The sequence below is a fragment of the Rhamphochromis longiceps genome, linkage group LG16, assembly GCF_057381845.1.
Source record: "Rhamphochromis longiceps isolate RC_006_pf linkage group LG16, R_longiceps_female_GT1.1, whole genome shotgun sequence".
NCBI classification, from domain to species: Eukaryota; Metazoa; Chordata; class Actinopteri; order Cichliformes; family Cichlidae; genus Rhamphochromis; species Rhamphochromis longiceps.
This window is the reverse complement of record NC_140572.1, coordinates 12,842,296-12,863,953: the sequence shown is the minus strand read 5'-3', so window position 1 is coordinate 12,863,953 and position 21,658 is coordinate 12,842,296. Positions and strand designations below refer to the sequence as shown.

The following is a 21,658-nucleotide window of genomic DNA, read 5'->3' as shown; positions in this document are numbered from 1 at the left end:
ACATATCGCAAACGCTTGACTGAAGTTCTTGCTCCCAAAGGTAGCACAACCAGTTATTAGGTTTACTGGGGAATAACTTTTTTACACAGGGCCAGGTGGGTTTGGATAACTGCAATACAAACTGCATTTTGTATTTTCTCAGATTGTCTTTGTCTAATATTAAAGTGTCTTTGATAATCTGAAGCATGTAAGTGTGACAAATATGCAAAAAAGAAATCAGGGAGGAGGCAAATCCTTCTTCGCAGCTCTGTACGCACACAGATGGAAATGCTGCATGGAAGGACATCATTCTCTCTGGGCTCACAGAGGAGAGGTGGGCCCCACACACACATGTGTGCACACACATACAAAATGAAATGTGCACACACACACACACACACACACATGCAAGGCTATTTATAGCAAAGGAAAGCTGCTCTCTTAGGGGAGAATTACAAACAGACACGGAGGCCTGAAGCTGACATCCTGCCCACCAGCTGTGTCAACTTAAACACAGAAAACACGGCTGTAGAATAAAAGCTCACTGTGGATGAACATCACACAGACTGGTTATGTCATACTGCAAGAAGTAGGCATGTGATGTTGGGAAACAAAAATATAGATTATTAGAAATGATGAATCCTTAACATTGTGAAATCATTACTCAAGTCCTTCTGTAGCTCTGCAGCACTTGAACAACTTTCTATTACTATCTTCCTGAACCCAAACTGAGATTAGTTAAGTAACACTGCAATTTTCTTTACTACTTTAGATTCATTAAAACTGATATGACTACACCTCAACATTATTCTCTTCTCATTTGTCTGGCTCTAGTCTCCTTTGCCATTGGTGGTGACTGAAGCAGGAAAACAACAGGAAAGAGAAACACTGTTCATTTTCTAAAAACATATGTCCACTTACATTAATTCTGTCCTTCCTTTTCCATAAGTTATGGCCTGAAGACTAAATTCTTGCAGCAGATTAAGATGCAATATCTCAAAGCTGACTTCCCTATAAGGCCTTAGCAGCTTGCTGCATAATTACAGTCAAAGGGGGGCTGTATCACAGACATAGCAGTTGAGGTCATCTCCACATTTAAACCTTTTTGAGGTACTGACAACACACCAAGGTTTGGGGATCTCTTCCACAAAATCTCATGTGAACATAACTGTTGTTAGTACATCATACAGTACAGCAATGTCCTTTGGAGGACCACTGTTGACACGAGCGTGTGCACATATTGTGAGCTGTAAAAGGGAAAGGGGAGAGCCAGGTGATGACTGAGGAGCATAATGAACACCTATTTTATTAAGATTCAATACACACACACCCAATGCAAAAAGTCAGTTGTGTACCAAGTCCCACACATGCCTCCTGGGCAAAGCCCATTCTTCTTTGACAGATCTCTCAAGATTCTCCAGATTTGATGGTCTTCTGGCATGGACCTTGGTGTTCAGTTCAATCCACAGATGTAGTTCTTCACCAGGAGCGACATTTCTTTGTGTTTGTTTCGTCGTTGTGTTGAAAGACAAAGCAACAACCCAGACCCATCTCATCTGACCAAAAGATGAACTTGGTATACATACATACATAAGAGTATACATAATCTTTCTCAAGGTTGTCCTTAGCATACTTCAGTCTTCCAGGCCTGTTCTCTACCACTCCTTTACTGTGTGTCTCTCTCTGAATTTGTTAATAGTACTTCTCACTCCAGTTTTTTAGACTGGGAACTTTGTATATCCATTTCCTGAAGTGTGAACATCAACAATTCTTCTTCTCGAGTTTAAACCGATGTTTTTTGTTTTTGACATGATGTTTTCTGACATAAGAGCTTAAAGCCTTTCTGAAGTTTTTATACTGTGTGTTAGATAACTTTCAGTTTGAACTTGATTTTAGAAGGTTTGAGCATTACAAAGTTAAAGCACATCATTGCACAGCAGTGGTTTGGTCTATGAGTGGATAAAATAAGGTCAGTATATAATGCTGACCCTGGTCATTTTAGTTTTTTCTGAAAGAATGATTTTCTAAAGAAAACTTGTATGTTTAGAAATGCTATGTTGAAAACCCCACACTCTGTTAAAAAAAATTTAACAAAAACTTTAAATTTCACAGGGGGCTAATAATTTTGTCCTCATCAGTATGTGTATTGTATATCCCAGTGTGTTTCACAAATCCAGAGAAAACTTTTCGACTTTTTGACTTTTAGCAGAGAGTGGCAAAGTGGAACTTGAAGTTCATCCACAGCAAAAGAAATGACTTTGCTCTAGTTGGCCGTTCTAGTTTCTATTTTGTTCCTCCTTGGCCTCCATAGTTCCTTTCCTTGTCTTCATCTCCTTCCTGTTGCCAAGTAGGCCAGAAGTGATCTATAAATAGTCCCCCTGCTTGCCTCTGTACACGGCTTCTCTCTTTGGCTAAACTGTGAGAGAGAGTGGGTCCTGTGCCAGAGAGAAATGAGTAACCTGAGCACCATGTACCTTACACCCACACTTTGCCTGGCCACTGACAGCGGGACACACAGCACAGGCTACAAACAACATGCACAGACATACACACACAAAAAACACACACACACAAACTGATACAATGGACAAAGGCACAAGCAGTTCAAATGAATTCAGCAGCTGTGGTTGGTGGATAAGAGCAGAGCAGGAGTTCCCTAGGAGGCTAAACGAAGAGAGCAGAGCAGACCTACGTCCTGTCTTTGACAATACCCAGACAAACAGTCAGACACTTAACTCACACAGAGGCAGTTCGAGTAAGACCTTATGAACTTAAGCTGTGACTAGCTGGTCTTTTATGTTTCTTATCTTAAAGCCCAGAGCAGCGTGTTTTATACCAACTATAAGTCTCTTCTCAACCTCACTGAAGTTTGCTTGATATTGGTAGATTTTTTGTTAAAAATGTTTCTGATCACTTTATTCCATAGTGTTATTAGAGTACTGTCACCATAACAAGGTTGTGACTCCCAAGAAACCACTGTGCCTCGCTTGCAAAGTCCTGTGAATCGGCAATCTTTTACACTATTTTTATGTCCAAACAATATATAAATGTATCGGCTTTAATGTTTCTGTCCAATTGCTGTATTTACCATTATGTGTAATTATGCTTTTAACAAACATAAGAAGCATCAGTGAAGCAAACCTAAAAAAGTACCATAGCTTGTAAACCACTGTGCAGGAAATATGTGCCAACAGTAGTCTTGTACCTTTCTTTATTCTTCCCACTGTTGCCACTCCATTTTTTTTATATTTGGTTTTGTTAGCACTCTGTGGGAACATGTTTGCTCTTGCACCAACTACAAGTAAAAACACAACCACCATAAAAAAAACAAACCAAATTAAAGAAATAAAGTTGAGTTTCAAAACTAATTCCTGTTAAAAGACTCTTTGGTTATCTGCCTTTAGTCTTCTTGGAAACTGGCTGGCAGCTAAGAGAAGCCCACTGTTTCAACCATCACTCCATGCAGTCAGGCTCTGTTATACATCCATTACCAAATCATTTGTCATTGCTGAAAAAGGCTGGAGTTCTTGGGGAAGCAAGTCTTTTGGGCACCAGTGCTGAATCTCTCCATTTCTTCCTACACATCCGCCACTCTCCTGCAACTGTCTTGGCATACTGTCCTCTCTTGTGGGTGTAATTGCAACTCTGTAGTCTTCCTCCTCAAACTCCCACCACATGCTAAAATTTCACCATAGTGAAGGGAAAATTACAATCCAACGTGTAGTTGGGACAGGGCAATTCCCTTGTGATTTCCTTTGTGCAACTGGACCACATATATGGGGAGTTATACATGTGTCAAGTGGGCACACGGGATGTTATTGAGGCCAGTAATTTCCACACAATTATCTCAGTAGATTTAGCTACAAGCTTTGAACAGAAGAAGCCTCAACTTAGCAACTTACTTCAGAGAACATAATTATGTACATTTGGGAGCAAGTGAGATATAGGTTATCTGAAAGTGGAAGGCAAATGTAAAAGTATGGTGTCTTTTGTCTTTAGCAATTTAAGTATTACTTAAATTCATAATCATATATACATAATCGCATACACCCAAAGTAAGCAATATAATAATAGCAATGTAATAAATATATTGTTTTTCTTTACTTCCTCTTTGAGTTGAAGAAACTGATTTTTGTTTTTGAGTTATTTAGTTTTTGTTAAGTAAGCCTTGAGACAAGACACCAGGTCAGTTTTTCTGCTACGTCAGCACTTCCCAGGTGATAAAAGTTCAGGTTCTACATCAGTAATTCTTCAGCTAAAGGGACTTTAGCTACAATATTATATATGTTCTGCAATACTCTGTCATTTTATATTTGCTCCTTTATGTTTACAGTTGAGTTACTCAAGCTGTCCTTTATTTCTCTTCATGTTAAAGTAACCATCAGAATGGTAAATGGTAAATGGCCTGTATTTGTATAGGGCTTTACTTAGTCCCCAAGGACCCCAAAGCGCTTTACATGTTCAGTCATCCACCCATTCACACACACTGGTGATGGCAAGCTACATTGTAGCCACAGCTGCCCTGGGGCGCACTGACAGAGGTGAGGCTGCCGGACACTGGTGCCACCAGGCTCTCTGACCACCACCAGTAGGCAACGGATGAAGTGTCTTGACCAAGGACACAACGACCGAGACTGTCCAAGCTGGGGCTCGAACCGGCAACCCTCCGATTACAAGACAAACTGCCAACTCTTGAGCCACGATCGCCCCATGCTTTATTAACCTCTTAAGCCCCAACGCCCCCTGATACGGGGGAAAAAGGCAGGAGATGAGTTAGGCTTGGGGTTTAAGAGGTTAATCACTAAGGAAGTTATGTAATTTATATTTAACAAAGCTGTGACACCATGAGTGCAGTAGGTTGCTGGCTTGATGTCATGCAAAACTCAAGTTGTCTTGCTGAAGAGTGGAACATCTCAAAAACAAATAGCGGAACAAATAGCAATCCCATTTATATCACATCAGTTATATCAAAAGAAAATATTGAACTTATCCTGAAAGAGTGTGTTTGTGTATTTATGTTCTGTGGCTGAAAATGAAACCGAAAATGTCTACGTTAACTCAACAAGCACTTTGATTTACTGGAGTCAGAAAATGCATGTTATCCAAATATGCAAACACTGTTACTGTAATACTTGGCTTTGCATTAACATAAAAATAAATTGATTGCCCTAATTCTTTTATGGTCATGTTAACTTATTCAGGTTTACACTGTTATCAAGATGAAGTACTTAAAAAAAAAAAAGAAAGAAACTGAGTAGCCCCTTCTTGCAAAGTTAGACAATACATCCAGAGAGACTTCCTAATAAATGCCAGTTAAATTTAGGGGAAAAAAACAAAAAACAAAAAAATCTCCAACAACTTATATATCCATCCATCCATCCCATCCATCCATTCGCTTCCGCTTATCCTTTTCAGGGTCGCGGGGGGCACTGGAGCCTATCCCAGCTGTCATAGGGCGAGAGGCAGGGTACACCCTGGACAGGTCGCCAGTCTGTCGCAGGGCCAACTTATATATCTCATATCCAAAAAGCCAGTCCTACACTTTCCATAAAAGGAAACCACAGTGTGTCACATCTCTCTGCTATATCTCCACCCCACTCCCACTAACTCAGCATATCTGCTCTGGATTATTTTATGTCAAGCTTGCAGAGCTATCCCGATTCCCCGGACAGCAGTAACAGCAGCGCAACAGCAGCAGGTTCTGACATGCCATCAGCTCTGCTTTCAATCACACAGCTACAGCATTAGTCACACGTTTATAAGCTCTCTTCAACTGCAACAGCACCTCCTCCAAAAAAAAAACAAACAAAAAAAAACAGAGGGGGCTGAGAGTGGAGATGACAGCAAAGAGGCTATGAAAAGATTATTATGCATCCTTACATTTTGGCTATAATAATAAATATGTAGCCCAAGTATACTGGATCTTTTGTGCGATTATTGTCATAAACTCACTTAATGGCTGAAATGCATTGCACAGCAATGTATGTTTATCACCATAGAGAGAAATATCCATTTCTAATTTCTATTTCTATTTCTAATCCCTCCCATGTACAGTCCAATCCCATTAGTTTTTGTATAAAAGAAGAGCTCCCGGAACAACAACAGTGGGCTTATATCAATAATAATTGATATTAGTCAGAAAAACAGCTGCAGTGACTTCAGCTGCATTATTCAGTGTTCTTCTGTCACGAGTCAAGACTTTCATTGAAATCAATATCAATGTTACCATATGAGCGTCCATTTTTCCTTAAATTGACTTTGTTGCCCACAGTAGATTGCATGAGATGTTGTTATATGAGCTTAATAGCTTATCTAATTCTGCCTGAACAACCCCCCTGTTGACTCTTTTCTTTCATTCCTCCTACTCTAAAAGCTTTTGAGAGCTTTCGTGTTACATTATATGAGTTGTTAACTTGGACATTTCCGATTCAAGTTAGCCGTCTTTCCCATTTTTACATTCTGTCTGCGTTTTGGTTTACTGACAAGCCTTTCTTGGAATTTTTGGAAAATTTCAAACATACGCAGAGAGGGCATATCGGAGGTAATTATGGGATGAGATTTACTCCGTGCCATATGTGCCCCCTGTAACTAAACCGGTCTAACAGGCAGGCATTACCATGGAGTTGACCAATAAGGGACGGAAGATGCCGTTGTCTGTAGCAACCAAAGAACCAGAGAGATAGTGGACAGACAGAGGGATGGACACAGACAATGTGACGGGCAAGCGTATGCACATACATGCATGCACACACAGATCCAGAGCTGTGCAAACAACCCAGTGGAACAACACTCAGTGAGTCAGTGCCTGCATGATCCATTAGGAACTCTCAGCACAGACACACACACCAAGAGAAAACTCAATGACCCACACGAAAACAAGTCTGAGACCTCTGTTAGCGCTAAGTCAACATGCTAGGCAAACTGATGCAATTACAACAGAAGTGCTTTATACCACTGATAATTCTACAGTGACATGGAGCCTGCTGAATATAGTGTGGCAGAACAGATTAGGGCTATCTGGGCTGTCTGCCAACCGATGCAATTAGCATCACCTTCAGTATATACATTGCTGCAGTCAGGAGCGTACATCATATCAACCTGCCTTTTATTCACTTTTTCAAACTCCAGCCAAACTTCATGGATGACAGGCGAATAAAGAATGACTGATGGAAAAATCAGCCTACAGCAAACAGTCCTTGAGGAAAATTCAACAAACATTAGCTGATGAGACAGTCATTCACCTCTGTTTACACTTAAGACTATATATTATATCACCCTTTAGGTCAGCCCTTGCCTGACATAATAATGTTGCAACTGCAAACATTTATGGCTTTAAGCTTCTCAAATCTTTTCTCGCAGAATAATGAGCTTTTTGTTTCTTACTAGTCACTCTAAGCAAAACTGTTTGAATTTAGTAACTTCTGATAACATTTTATCATTATTTATAACATTATTATTCATAACATAACAATCAGCATCAAATTTTTGATTTTTTTTTAGTAACTTCTTAATTAAATCAGCACAAATATCTCTTAAAGTGTTTCCTCTAGGTAGCATTTTAGGAGATTTTGCATAAAAAATGAATGTCCAGACATTCCTGAGCCCCAAGTCTCTAAATATATCCCCATGTTGAATAATGAAGATGGGGTGGAGCGGAGCAGTCAATAATTAAGTGGATCCCTTGATGTGGGAGGGTGGCCCTCATTAAGCGTGTGAGCCAAGAAAGCTTGGGTGTCAGAGACGAAGAATCTGCACAACATACTCTCACTTAGTCCTGCGTGTTAAGCAGAGAGATGCAACAGATTGCAAACAGATGCGAAACAAAATGTTTTATCATAAAGGCTGAAATGTTTACTTCATTTTCTATCAGGTCAAACTGACTTTAAGGCCAGAATGACATTCAAGGCTAAAGAACTGTGCACACCATAGATGAAAATTTAACACACAAAAAGATGTTGCTATCATAAGGAATACTTGCTTTCTTTTGCTTGAGTAGACTTTGTTGCCAGCAACAGATTCGATAAGTTATGATTAAATAATCTTAAACCTTAACGTAAAGAGAATAATTACATCTGCAATTTTGCCCAAATAACCCCCTATTACTGATTTTTATTTCACACCTTCCATAGAAAGACGGAGCTTTCATGTTACATGTAAATGCTTAAATATAAGTCCATCCTTGCTTCTTACTTCGCTTTACTGGTATCTTAGGCATCAGTAAGGCTGAAAGACAATAAAGCTCTGCGCACAAATGAAACTGTTGAATGTCCAAAGCAGCAGGTAGATCCTTGGTGCTGTCATAGCAAACGTTGCTTGAGGACAACCCAGCAGCCAGGGAGCAGCTAGTCCCAGCAAACACACACACTAAATCAGATATCAATACAAGCAGAGAAGCGACAGTTGCCTTACCTTGCTCCTGATCTGCCCTGAGGTGGACACTTTCCGGATGAGTTTCTGGGGGCCTTCCTGCTCTGCCTCGCTATCGGAGGACTCCTCCGTAGCGCCGGAGCCGGCGACAGCGCCCACCACATGGGCATGGATCCCCGCCGCGGACGGCGGCCCTTTCTCCGGCTCCTGTCGAGGGGAGGGATAAAACCAATCGGGGTTAGCCTTCGCCTCCGCCGTCCCCTTCCTCTCCTGGAGGCGAGAGCTGCTCAGCGGCTGGGAAGCGTCTCTCCTCGCTGTCATCTCTCACTGCCTCTATGACAATAAAGACGGCTGTGTTTGCTGGAGTGTGTGTGGGCCGGGAAACGCATAGGGGATGTAGCATGTCGCGGCACAGCGGGGATGGGCTACACGGCGTTTATATATAGATATTAAAAAAGGAGCCGAGTCTCTGTTTTGTTGCTGGTTATGGTTCCAGCCTGCACGGCCAGTCCAGACTGAGGCTACAGACCGCCTCATCCACTCCGTAAACCGGGGAACTTGGCCATGGAATGGCAGACCCTAGCGGCTGTCTGACACAAACACGAGAGAAATTAAACTACTTTTGAGTTGTTGTTTTTGCCTGATGTGATGTTGAATAACTAATATGCACACAAAGACTATTATAAGTAGGTTTCTAATATACACATCACAGTGATAACTAGCTAAGAGTTATATGGTAGTGGCACTGTAATTCATAGAAATAGTCTCATAATATTTGTTTCTATTTATAGCTGCTGTTGTGGGCCTAATGAGAGCTATATAGGAGTTATGAACATATAGGCCACAAAGGCATATTTTCTGTATTTTTTTCAATATTTTTCTATAAATATACAATTTTTTCCGTGTTATAATCCAAGTCCAAATAACTCACTTTTATGTATGTAACTAAACCGCTAAACTGATTTGACAAGACAGCGTTAAATTGAATTTCCATGAAGCGGACAACAGTTTTACTTCGATTTAAAACTAAAGGAAATGGACAGACTGTGTGGGTGAAAAAAGAATCAAAAACTGTTGTTTATCTGAGAACTGTTAACTAAGACTTACGAACGTCCCACGACACAGTTTAAACGGGCCACTTATTTAGTTATTTATTTATTTAACAGAATGACAGCCCGTCGTAATAACGCCAATGAGGGGGTAAAGGCGCGCGCGCAGTCTTTAGCGGACCAAACACCGCCAAAGTGTGCAAACTCACAAACAGACCACGCAAGACGTCTCACTGTTTTCCTTTCTCTGGAAAAACTCAAAGTAGAATGGGATGCGGAGCGATTCAAAACAAAGTCTCCACCAGTTTTGAACGTTACTAACCAGTTCCTCCCAGGCTGGGCTGCGGCTGTAAGGGTAGACATCTTCCATAGTCCCAGACCTCAGCGTTCGCTCCGGAGAGAAAAGAAACGAAATTAGGGAAGGAAGGTGGAGGAATTCACAACCTGCCTCGCGCTCACTGGCCTCGCTACGCCACTCATGTGCACACCGAACAGATTGGACTACACACTCGCCTCGTCCTCCCACCGCTCTCCTCTCCTCCTCCTGTCCGCTCCTTTCCTTCTCCTCCTCCTCCGCGACGTTCTCTCTCTTCTTTCAAGAACCGGGCTTATTGGCGTTACACGTGATAAATGTCAAAGCGATTTAAACTGCCGGGGCTCGTTCGGCACCGCTCGCTCGCGAGGGGGGGGGGGCGCGAATGTGTGTAATCCAACTGTGTGCACGTGTGAGCACAATTGTGAGGGTAGTTTCAATGACGTCATCTATAATCATTGCCGGTCCGGATTTAGTTAGCATAGATTTTTTTTCTCAGTGTTCTCAGATTTTCCCCCACTCTTCGTGTCATTTCAGTCCAGTAAAACCCACGCCCCTCCAGTTACTCTCTGGCAGCTCCGAACACTTCGTTTGACGTTAGTTTGATGATAATGTTGTAGGTTGCTTTATGGAAAGCATTGTTTAGTTTCATAGGAAGAATAAATATGTAACCTGGACCATACACACTACAGTGTTACAGAGGGAGTACCTACAACAACTCCAAGAGGAATTCCGAATATTTCGGATTTTTTTGAAAGCATTAAGCATTACTTACAAGTACAAAGGGTACATTATGTACTTTACCTAGAGGAAGGTCATAATTGTACTGAAGTAATGGTACAGATGCATGGCTGGACTGGGACAAAAAATCGGCCCGGGCATTTTGACTCGAGACCGGCCCACCAGGTAAAAGAATAAAATAAAAACAAAATGCTGTTGTGACACTAATGTACAGTGTCTTGTTGGTATATATGTATGAATTCTATACATTTTACATCTGATAAAAACTTTGGTCGTAAGATTCAGATAATTATTTGTTAAAAGCTAGACATTTTAAATGAATATAAGAAAGTAAAGTATTTCTTTATGCCCACTTTTCCCTGTTAATGCCCTTCCTGGCCCCCTGGCAAAACTTTGCTAGACCCGCCCCTGCACAGTTACCAGCTGTCAGCTACGTAAAAAAGGATCCTGGTGTAAGTTGTCTCTCAGAAACAGTTTATAACTTCCCTTCAACTCATTCATGTCACCTAAAAGGTAAACTTGTTTCTCCATCACCTTTACAGCTCTGATGATTCAGTAAGGACATCTCCTGTTTTCATCTTCATGTTTCCCTCTCACCACATATCATGACCAGCAGCTTTTACAGCTGTGGCTCCAGCAAACATCAGCTGATACTAGAGAGTAATATTTAATAAATTCTAACAACAGCTGATCAAGGTTAAACGTGCTGCTGTTGTTTAGCGCAACCACTGCTGGTTTCCTGTTTCTGGCGCGAAGTGGGCAATAAACAAACAAGAGAGAAAAGCCAGTTTCGTGACTGAAGTAGCAACAGCAGAGAAAGGGAGAGAGAATGAGAGAAGTAGAGGCAGCTGACAGCCTAAAGACACAGAATAACTCGTAACTTGTGTCTTTTTTTCATTCTAGCTGAAGTACGGGACAGATCGCGTTCCTTTTCAGCCCAATACGAAACGCGGCCGACCCGGCGGCCACCACGGGTCCCTTCCTCCACTTTCCCTCATCCACCTGCTGGCCTCTGTGGAAGCTCCGCCATAGCCACCACCAAACATCAGAGTAAAACAATAAAAAACCCATCGGCCCACCAGGCAAATGCCCTGTATGCCCGATGGCCAGTCCAGCTACGTGCAGATGTGAACGATGGGCCATCATATAACATGCAGATATTTGTAGCTGTGGGTGTTTGCACTTTTAAAGCACTTTTAAGAAAGTTAATGTTTACTTTTAGAGAACGACTGGATGGCTAAGAGTATAATTTTAGCACTCACAGATCAGACAGTGAGTGGTTCCCATTACTCATCCAGCATGAGGAAGGACTGGTTGTTTGTGTATTTATTGATTTCTTTTTAAGTAACTGTGGTTTTTATGTATATTATGGTTTTATATTTTAAAAAAGATTTTATCATTTTTATTATGGTTTATATGTTGTGTTATTGTTCTTTTTAAAATATGGACGTAAAGATTGAATTGAATTGAATTGAATATTTCACATGGCGCTGGTGCCACCCTTGCCCTTCGCCACAGCTTCGGCCAGTGCTTTGCTTTGTAAATATAAAGAGGTGCTTTGGCTGTTTCCTTATCTCCCAAGGGGTTGCCATGTGTTTGATTTGGCACAGAAGGAGTGCACTAGCTTGAGACTCTCTGAGGCTGGGTTTCTATCTCCTCCCGGATCAATTTTGTTCTGTTATAATATTGTTATTGTTGTATTTTCTGTAAAGTTTTGTTTCTAAATATGCTATATTGATAATCTAATTCTAGGCTTTCAAACATAAGGCCCAGGGGGCCAGAATTGGACAGCAAAGACTCCAATCCGTCCCATTTGTAGTCTATGGAAAATGTGAAGGAGGGGATAAATTTAGTACTTTCAACTGTATTTTGGTACATTTTAAAGTTTGTCCTCCTGATAAAGATCTTCTCCAAGCCATTCATACTACAGCACAGTGATGAAGAAAGAGAAAAAAAAATAATTAAATGAGAGAAAAGTTCCTGTTTTTTCACTATCTACTTTAATGTTGTTTTATTTTTTTTAATACAATGCATCCACAGTAAAATAAATAAATTTAAAAAAGGACATTTCTGTGAGTTAACAAAAATGGTTGGGGATAATCTCGACAATGAACTTCCAGAACTTTCTATAATTTTTAGCAGCGATTTCTTAAAATTTACGTTTAGAGAATTGGAGGAGTTGCATGGTTAATCATGCAGGATTTACCACTTAACATCACCAATGTTAAATTGGTATTTACCTTGTTAGATGGTTCAGCATGTGTTTATTTGTTATGTCCACTTCTACTTTAAAAACTTGAATCCAAGAATGGATTTTATTTGAAGAGGGGACAGCAGAATCAGCAAATAAATGAATAGATTCAGATTAATAAAGCCACTAAAATTAGAATATATTGTAAAGAGTTATTTGGGCATAACATATTCCAAAAGACAAAAAAATGTTATTTTCAATAAACAATATTTGTAGCCTTCTTTATTAGCCAAAGCCAGTTGAAACAACCAGGTGCCAAATTAATAACCTAAAATATTACTAAACAAAACTATGCTTTTTTTAAACAACAGAATCTTAGTAATATTGCAAAAATTATCGGCGCGAACGGAACACTTTTCAATTAAAATGGTATTCCCACGGAAGACTTGTTTGTCGGACCATTTGGTCCTTCTGTTATTTATTTCCGACTCCGAAAAAATGAGCTGACGCTTGTTGTGAAATGGGAATAAGGCCGCGGGTCAGACCGTTTTAAAAGACAGCCTGCTAATTTTTTTCATTGTTAGGTTTTGTATGATAACGTAGACATTTTGAACATGCACTCCCAAATTTTATGTGGCGGCACAGCTGCGGCTGTTGCTGCAAGAAGGGTGCGGTATATTTTGGGTTGTGTCCTGGGAAGAGACGGCTGGATGTTCAGAACTCATGAGGTCAAACTTCTGAACACAGCCTCAGGTAACCGGCCTTTAAGTTGTAATGCCATTTCACTTGTTTCATTTCATTGTTTCATTTAAGTTGTAATGCCACGTATACAGCCAGTGAACAGGTGTTTTCAGTTTGTTTTCAGCTGGAAATAGGAACACATGTGTCTGGTGACAGCTAACTGGCTAAATAAATAGCTGTTGTCTAATGGGGCAGGAATCACACTGCGGTGGCTCCTTGGTAGCAAAAATACTGTTGAATATATAGTTTGTTCCACGTAGAGGAAAACGGTGTAAGCTCAGCATCTGAAGTGAGAAGTGATCTAGTGAGACAGTCGATGCATTTACCTTGCACTAGGTGAAAGGTTGGAACATGGTACTTAGCCACGTATAACACACGTGTTGCTCTTTAAACTGGAGCATGCTGAAATAACGGCAATACTTCTGTCACATTTAGTTCCAAACACCATTTTAAATGTATTGTTTTTTTTCCGGACACCTTTTAAAACCTGATTTACATCAAAATCTTAGTTAACGATGTATGCTAATTAAACCTGAAGCTGAAACTTGCATCTTAATATCAACCTTTTGTAATAGTTAATACAAATAACTCAATTTTATATTTACAGTGCTGTGCAAAAGTCCTGGGCTGCCGCTCATTTCTTTAGAAATTTGATAGGAAAATGGGAAAGGAAATTATACAGACAGTATTTAAGGCAAAACCAAAGTGTGTATGATCACCTTCATTCATTAGCCATAACTCTCTTGGGCAACTTTCATGTAAATTCTTTAAATAGTCTTCAGGAATAGTTCTCCAGGCTTCACGAAGGATACTTGAAAAATATGGCAAAAAAGAGAGAAAAAATAATTATATGCCTAGTTAATTTTCTGCTATTAAAGTTGATATCACTGAAAATAGGATATATGAAAACCAAATAAGATTTTGATTTCTATAATCATGTTTTAATTTATTTATTGATTGATTGACTGGAAGTCCCGACCATTGCTTTATTGATTCTCAGCAGAGCTGAGCAGAAGCAGCTTAATTCCATTCTGGGAGAGTAAATCTTAAGTTTGAAAGCAAACTTCAGGAAAGACAAATAATTATTAGAGCATGCAAGAGTGTGAACTGTTGCCTGTCTCTATGTTCACCCTGAGATGCACCACAGATCTGTCCAGGGATTCGCACCAGGTTTTCTGGAACCTTACTACATTATTACCAACATAGGACAGTCTTGCCAGGGGGAGGGGGACAACACAGTGCACAACACTGATTCATACCCCTGAGTCAGCTGCCTTTTATATACTTGAAACTTATGCAAGTCAAAAGTTAAGTAAGTGAACAGTTTCCAAAAAGATTGTGACACTGTAAAATTTGAATAAAAACAGAATGCAGTGATTTGCAAATCTAATAAAACCATATTGTTAAACCGAAACTGTTTGAGAAGTGTTTTTTTTTTATATCTTTATTTTTTATTGTACCTTCATCAAAGACTAACACTAATGTGAATATAAAATCAACTCTACTGTTGTGATTATGACTTGACTTGTCTGTCAAAAACCATCTTGCATGCATTGGTCATCCTGTTCCTTTACAGGTGACACAGTGAAGATTGGTGAGATCACTTACAAACTCAAGCCACCCCAGAATCCAGAGCTTGTTCCTGTGAAACACAGTAGGTAATCTTCTGTGTGTGTATGTCACAACAAAGCCTATAGGTATGTCAGCATAAAACGTTTCCTTTTTGCTTTTTTTTTTGGCCAGTTTCAGACTCCCTACCTCAGACGGTGGCTCAACACCTCCGATGGATTATGCAGAAAGACCTTTTGGGTCAGGATGTGTTCCTCATTGGCCCCCCAGGACCCCTGAGAAGATCCATAGCTATGCAGTACCTTGTGAGTCCTCCATGTTACACACTGAAACACTCAATATAAAAGAGGAGTATCTTTTTCTTTTTTTTCTTTAAACCACAGTTTTGATCATGTGATTAGGACTGAACCATGAACAAAAATTAAAAACTCCATTATTCTGATGTTTTTCCTGCTCACTTGTTGCTAAACAATCATTAAACATTACCGTGATATGGAAGATGGAACTGCGGTTCAGTATTGTAGATGCCATAGTTTTGGCTTTGGTTGCAAAGCGACTTGCAGATGTGGAGTAACTAAGCACTTGCTGATTTTCAGGGATCGTGGCTGAGCTTGACCGTGTGGCTTGCCTAAAGTAAATTCACTGACCTTTGTGGAAATGTGTACATGGCTCACAGTAACTCCCACACAGGTCTTATTCTAGTGCAGCATCCTTAGAACGATTATTTGTCAAAGTGGCAAAATTCAGAAAGTGCAGAAGTTCATACAGTCAAAAGTAGTGAAATGTAAATGCAGTTTTAAAACATTGCATAGCTTTAATAAGATAAATATAAAGTTGTATCATTCTAATAGTGCGATGGAAACTTTTATACAAATTCGGCACCAAAGTAAAGAGTAAATTGTGCTCTACCAGGTTTGTTCTAATAAACGATGGACTAGGAGTGTCTTTGCAGGATACGCATAGTAATTTGATTTATTTTTACAATTCTATCATATTATTTGGCATCAGATAAGCCAGAGAATATGCTTTTAACTTTTAACAAGCCAAACTTGTTCTCTTGCTCTTGACTAGGAGTTGACTAAACGGGAAGTGGAGTATGTCGCTTTGTCCAGGGACACCACAGAGACCGACCTCAAACAGAGGAGAGAGATTCGATCGGGGACGGCCTTCTACATAGACCAGGTAAGCTTATTTAATGGATTGTACACAGTCTAATATGCAGGCTTCGACATAAATCCACTTTACATCGACATTTGAATTATTTTTGATGAAAGCTGTAAAGTATAATATTGTGTTTTCTGAAATATTGTTTTATTTTAGTTGTGCATTATGCATCACAAAGCCAAATCAATTGCCACAACAGCTGGATGTATGCAGGGCCGTGCAGAGAGGTTTAAAGGGGCGGGTGCTCAAAGTTAAAAAGGGGCACATTGAACCAGGCTGAATAACAACAACACACATTCATCAAGAATCTAATATGGGCAACAAGGCAAAGCAAACGTAGCCGATGTTTTACCTGATGGTACAATGTTGCTGTTGAGGGGTTGCTGCTGATAGTGCTGGAGGGCAGGGCTGTGTTGATCTGAGACTGTAGACAGTAAAAAGTCCACAGGAGAGATGGTAGCTGATTAAACAAGTGTCATGAGATAATAACAAAATGCAAAGATTGGTGACAGCACTTGGAACCATAAGGCAACAAAAAACTGAGAAATAAACTAGACTGTGAATCACTCTTTGCTTCTCTTCTTCCTTCCATCCCATCATTTCATATATCACTCTCCACTTGCTGTCTATCTGAGAACAAGGCACAACTTGCTATTGCAATAAACTATAATCTAATTATCCACACCTAACAACTCTTGCACTTAATCTATAATAAAGTGATGACAGAAAAATGTTATAGCACTGCCTTTAGTAGCCTCACACAGCTCCTACTGTTTCCTCCTCATGTCCTTACCAGGCATGTCTGGACAATATTATATCATGAGTAATATTTTTTTTAAAAATCCATCTAAATAAAACACACACATGCACGCACACACAATGACATTTTAGACCTTCTTCAGAATACTGTATATACTATGGGCATCACTGTGCTGATCCAGAATCCTTACATTATTATTTATTACTAGAGCTACAATAATAAAGCAATGAGTAGGGGAAAGTAATAAATATGAAATAATGTCATTATGATGATTCCATTTGTTTCACTATCCACTCTGTGCAGGGCAAAGCTTATTACATTTTTAAACTGTAGAGATACAATAATCTTACTGCTGTAAAATCCAAATTTTGTCTTATTTAAAATATAAATCTAATATAATCTGCTTCTTAATGTATGTTCTTTAAAATACAGCGTGTGTTTTTTAATATATTATAATTATAATCATTATTATGTGGACATGCATATTAGATCGTTTTTTTAGTGAAATATAATCCCTCCAGAAAGGCAGGAAAAGCCCGGAAACTTGCTTTAAAACTAAATATGTTTCTAAATACTTTAAAACTAAATATGTTCCCTAAAACGGTGACAGAGCTACAGACCCATGACAGCCTTACACAGGTAGCCAGCAGCTATGACCAGCACTACTTGTGCAGTTAATAAAAGGACAGGTAATGTTTGTCGCGCTGTTGCACACACAGCACGCTCGTTTGTTTCAGTTCGTCAGTTGCAACAAGACAGCTTACCAACGTGTACGCAATAAGCTAATACTCCTGTGTGCTACACTCTACAGTGTACGCTGTACACCTACTTACTGGTTTTGTCGCATCAGTCTGTGTCTCTGAGTTAACTTGTGTTTCTCCTACAGCTCCGGACCGCAAAAAATGCGCGTGCTCTTTGTGAGCTCGTTCCCGGCTCGTAACCAGCGCGTTCTGCCGTCAAGGGCAGTCATTGGTTAAATGTGATCATGTGACTGATGCAAGCCAGATCCTTTTATTTAGAAAAACTGTGATTAATAGTTAAATATTATTGTTGAGGGGCACAGACAGGACTCCGCACGCACACACACATTAAAATTTTTTTTAAATAATTTAAAAAAAAAAGTTGCCTCAACAAAAGGGCACTTTGGGCACCCATCAGGAAAGGGGCGGGTGCTCAAGCCCCTCTAGCCCCCCCCCTCTGCACGTGCCTGGATGTATGCTAGGTGCATGGCCTGTGTGCTAAATACAACTGAAAGATTTGGGATTGCTTTTTCTGCATTAATTACAATAATAAAAATGTACAGTCATGAGTTTCTGGCTATGTGTTTGTGTAATACGACAGAACCATTAAAACCACAGTTGAAGGCAAACACAGCTTGGAGTGTGAGTAGAACATTAACTGAGTGCACCTTGTCCTCGCATGAAACATAGTAACACAAAATGTTGCTTCACCACAGTTTTGCACTCTTCCAAATTTCATTCTCTTGCTTTCCATGCTCCTTTTTGATCGATCGAGGCTTTCGGCAAACATATGCCTCCATTCTGTGTGGACTCTGTAAGTTGAGTAACCATAGAAACCTATGAGGTGCCGTAAGGGACATTATTACTGAAACGCTCTCACACACACTACTGAAACGCTCTCACACACACTACTGAAATTTTAGCTCTCACACACACTACTGAAACGCTCTCACACACACTACTGAAACGCTCTCACACACACTACTGAAACGCTCTCACACACACTACTGAAATTTTAGCTCTCACACACACTACTGAAACGCTCTCACACACACTACTGAAATTTTAGCTCTCACACACACAACTGAAACGCTCTCACACACACTACTGAAACACTCTCACACACACTACTGAAACGCTCTCACACACACTACTGAAATTTTAGCTCTCACACACACTACTGAAACGCTCTCACACACACTACTGAAATTTTAGCTCTCACACACACTACTGAAACGCTCTCACACACACTACTGAAACGCTCTCACACACACAACTGAAACGCTCTCACACACACTACTGAAACGCTCTCACACACACTACTGAAATTTTAGCTCTCACACACACTACTGAAACGCTCTCACACACACTACTGAAACGCTCTCACACACACTACTGAAACGCTCTCACACACACTACTGAAACGCTCTCACACACACTACTGAAATTTTAGCTCTCACACACACTACTGAAACGCTCTCACACACACTACTGAAATTTTAGCTCTCACACACACAACTGAAACGCTCTCACACACACTACTGAAACGCTCTCACACACACTACTAAAATTTTAGCTCTCACACACACTACTGAAATTTTAGCTCTCACACACACTACTGAAACGCTCTCACACACACTACTGAAATTTTAGCTCTCACACACACAACTGAAACGCTCTCACACACACTACTGAAACGCTCTCACACACACTACTGAAACGCTCTCACACACACTACTGAAATTTTAGCTCTCACACACACAACTGAAACGCTCTCACACACACTACTGAAACGCTCTCACACACACTACTGAAACGCTCTCACACACACTACTGAAATTTTAGCTCTCACACACACAACTGAAACGCTCTCACACACACTACTGAAACGCTCTCACACACACTACTGAAACGCTCTCACACACACTACTGAAACGCTCTCACACACACTACTGAAATTTTAGCTCTCACACACACTACTGAAACGCTCTCACACACACTACTGAAACGCTCTCACACACACAACTGAAACGCTCTCACACACACTACTGAAACGCTCTCACACACACTACTGAAATTTTAGCTCTCACACACACAACTGAAACGCTCTCACACACACTACTGAAACGCTCTCACACACACTACTGAAATTTTAGCTCTCACACACACAACTGAAACGCTCTCACACACACTACTGAAACGCTCTCACACACACTACTGAAATTTTAGCTCTCACACACACTACTGAAACGCTCTCACACACACTACTGAAATTTTAGCTCTCACACACACAACTGAAACGCTCTCACACACACTACTGAAACACTCTCACACACACTACTGAAACGCTCTCACACACACTACTGAAACACTCTCACACACACTACTGAAACGCTCTCACACACACTACTGAAATTTTAGCTCTCACACACACTACTGAAACGCTCTCACACACACTACTGAAATTTTAGCTCTCACACACACTACTGAAACGCTCTCACACACACTACTGAAACGCTCTCACACACACTACTGAAACGCTCTCACACACACTACTGAAACGCTCTCACACACACTACTGAAACGCTCTCACACACACTACTGAAACGCTCTCACACACACTACTGAAACGCTCTCACACACACTACTGAAATTTTAGCTCTCACACACACTACTGAAACGCTCTCACACACACTACTGAAATTTTAGCTCTCACACACACAACTGAAACGCTCTCACACACACTACTGAAAACCCAAGGCATTTCAGTTGAACAGGAAGGCGTTTCAGTCGAACAGGAAGGCGTTTCAGTCGAACAGGAAGGCGTTTCAGTCGAACAGGAAGGCGTTTCAGTCGAACAGGAAGGCGTTTCAGTCGAACAGGAAGGCATTTCAGTTAAACAGGAAGGCATTTCAGTTAAACAGGAAGTTAATTCTTGACAAGGAAACTGAAGGAAAAAGTGTTAGATTTCAAACAAACCACCACACAGATGTCTACTCAGCAACCTGTTAGTTAGGGGTGGGTTTTTATAATCGATTTATTGATTAAAATCGATTCTGGCTTGGATAACGTGAAATCGATTCATTAAAATCCTGAATCGATTTTTTAATATAAATTTATTTTACCCGAAATGCCAGAATCTCTGGTGAAACCTCACAAAATTTCAACAACCACCAAACAGCTAAGACAGTAAATGAGAGCAGGTACACGGCTTCTGCACAAAGACGTAAACACACAGCGCGGACCCGCGGATCAGAATCAGTGAGATGTCGCCTTTCTCACCCGACAGCACGGACACGGTCAGGGCTGAAAGCCGACAGCTCGCTGACTCTGATCTGTCGGCAGGTCCGCGCTTTGTTTTCACGCCGTTTTTGCGCCGATTCTAAAGCTGTTAGTTTGATCTCTCTCCAAACAATATTGACTGAACCAGCAGCAAAAGAAGATCCAAACTGCGCTTCACATAAACATCGTCATGAATTCCCTCACTGTTTTGCTTCCACCACGATAAAATCGCACGTCTCTCTCTCTCTTTCTCTCTCTCTGTACTTCAAGAACAGTTTCCCGTCTAAAAATCTGTTTTCTGTATTATTCGCTTGCTTGTTATGCACAAGTCTACTGTTGTTTACAGCGCAGTCGGCCGCTGTTTTTTTTTTTGTTTCATTTTACATACTTCCGAAAAGAAAACCTAATTTCTGCCGTTCAATACTGAATAAATTTAAACTTTTTAAAATTATGCAAAATGCAAAACGTTAGCCGTGTCTCTAATAAAACCGCTGTAACGTCAGAGGTAACGTTCATATGTTGATTAATGGTTTTCTTTCGTTTTTGATGTACTGCAGAATATTTTTTATAAAATCCCAGGCCAGGAAAACCACCTTCATGTTTTTATGTGTTTTATCTTCAGCTACTTTGACACAAAGGCATCTGCTGTGATGCTCACACCTTTGATAAAGTCTTGCGTGTGTCAGCTTCCTTTTTTTAAATACAAAAATATGTAAATGTACTGATCTGAATTATAATATTTCTGACTGTCAAAATTCCCCA

The 21,658-nt window shown here is 40.3% G+C and overlaps 2 protein-coding genes across 7 annotated transcripts in view; one reads left to right on the top strand and one right to left on the bottom strand.

Moving 5' to 3' along the window:
- The window catches only part of dgkh (diacylglycerol kinase, eta), an 83,484-nt gene extending 73,385 nt beyond the window's left edge, over positions 1-10,099 (bottom strand). For 3 of the 6 annotated variants that reach the window (XM_085385535.1, XM_085385531.1, XM_085385529.1), the window contains exon 1: positions 8,389-8,682. In XM_085385535.1, the coding sequence (XP_085241661.1) occupies positions 8,389-8,667 (279 nt within the window). In that variant the 5' untranslated portion in view covers positions 8,668-8,682. Of the gene's footprint in view, positions 1-8,388; positions 8,683-9,717 lie in introns of those variants that run through there. The other 3 variants (XM_085385528.1, XM_085385537.1, XM_085385530.1) reach the window with 3 other exon arrangements.
- A 3,023-nt stretch (positions 10,100-13,122) lies between these two features.
- vwa8 (von Willebrand factor A domain containing 8) overlaps positions 13,123-21,658 on the top strand; it is an 88,409-nt gene continuing 79,873 nt past the window's right edge. The window contains exons 1-4 of the mRNA XM_085383430.1: positions 13,123-13,393; positions 14,958-15,035; positions 15,125-15,255; positions 16,022-16,132. Of these exons, the coding sequence (XP_085239556.1) occupies positions 13,255-13,393; positions 14,958-15,035; positions 15,125-15,255; positions 16,022-16,132 (459 nt within the window). The 5' untranslated portion in view covers positions 13,123-13,254. The remainder of the gene's footprint in view (positions 13,394-14,957; positions 15,036-15,124; positions 15,256-16,021; positions 16,133-21,658) is intronic.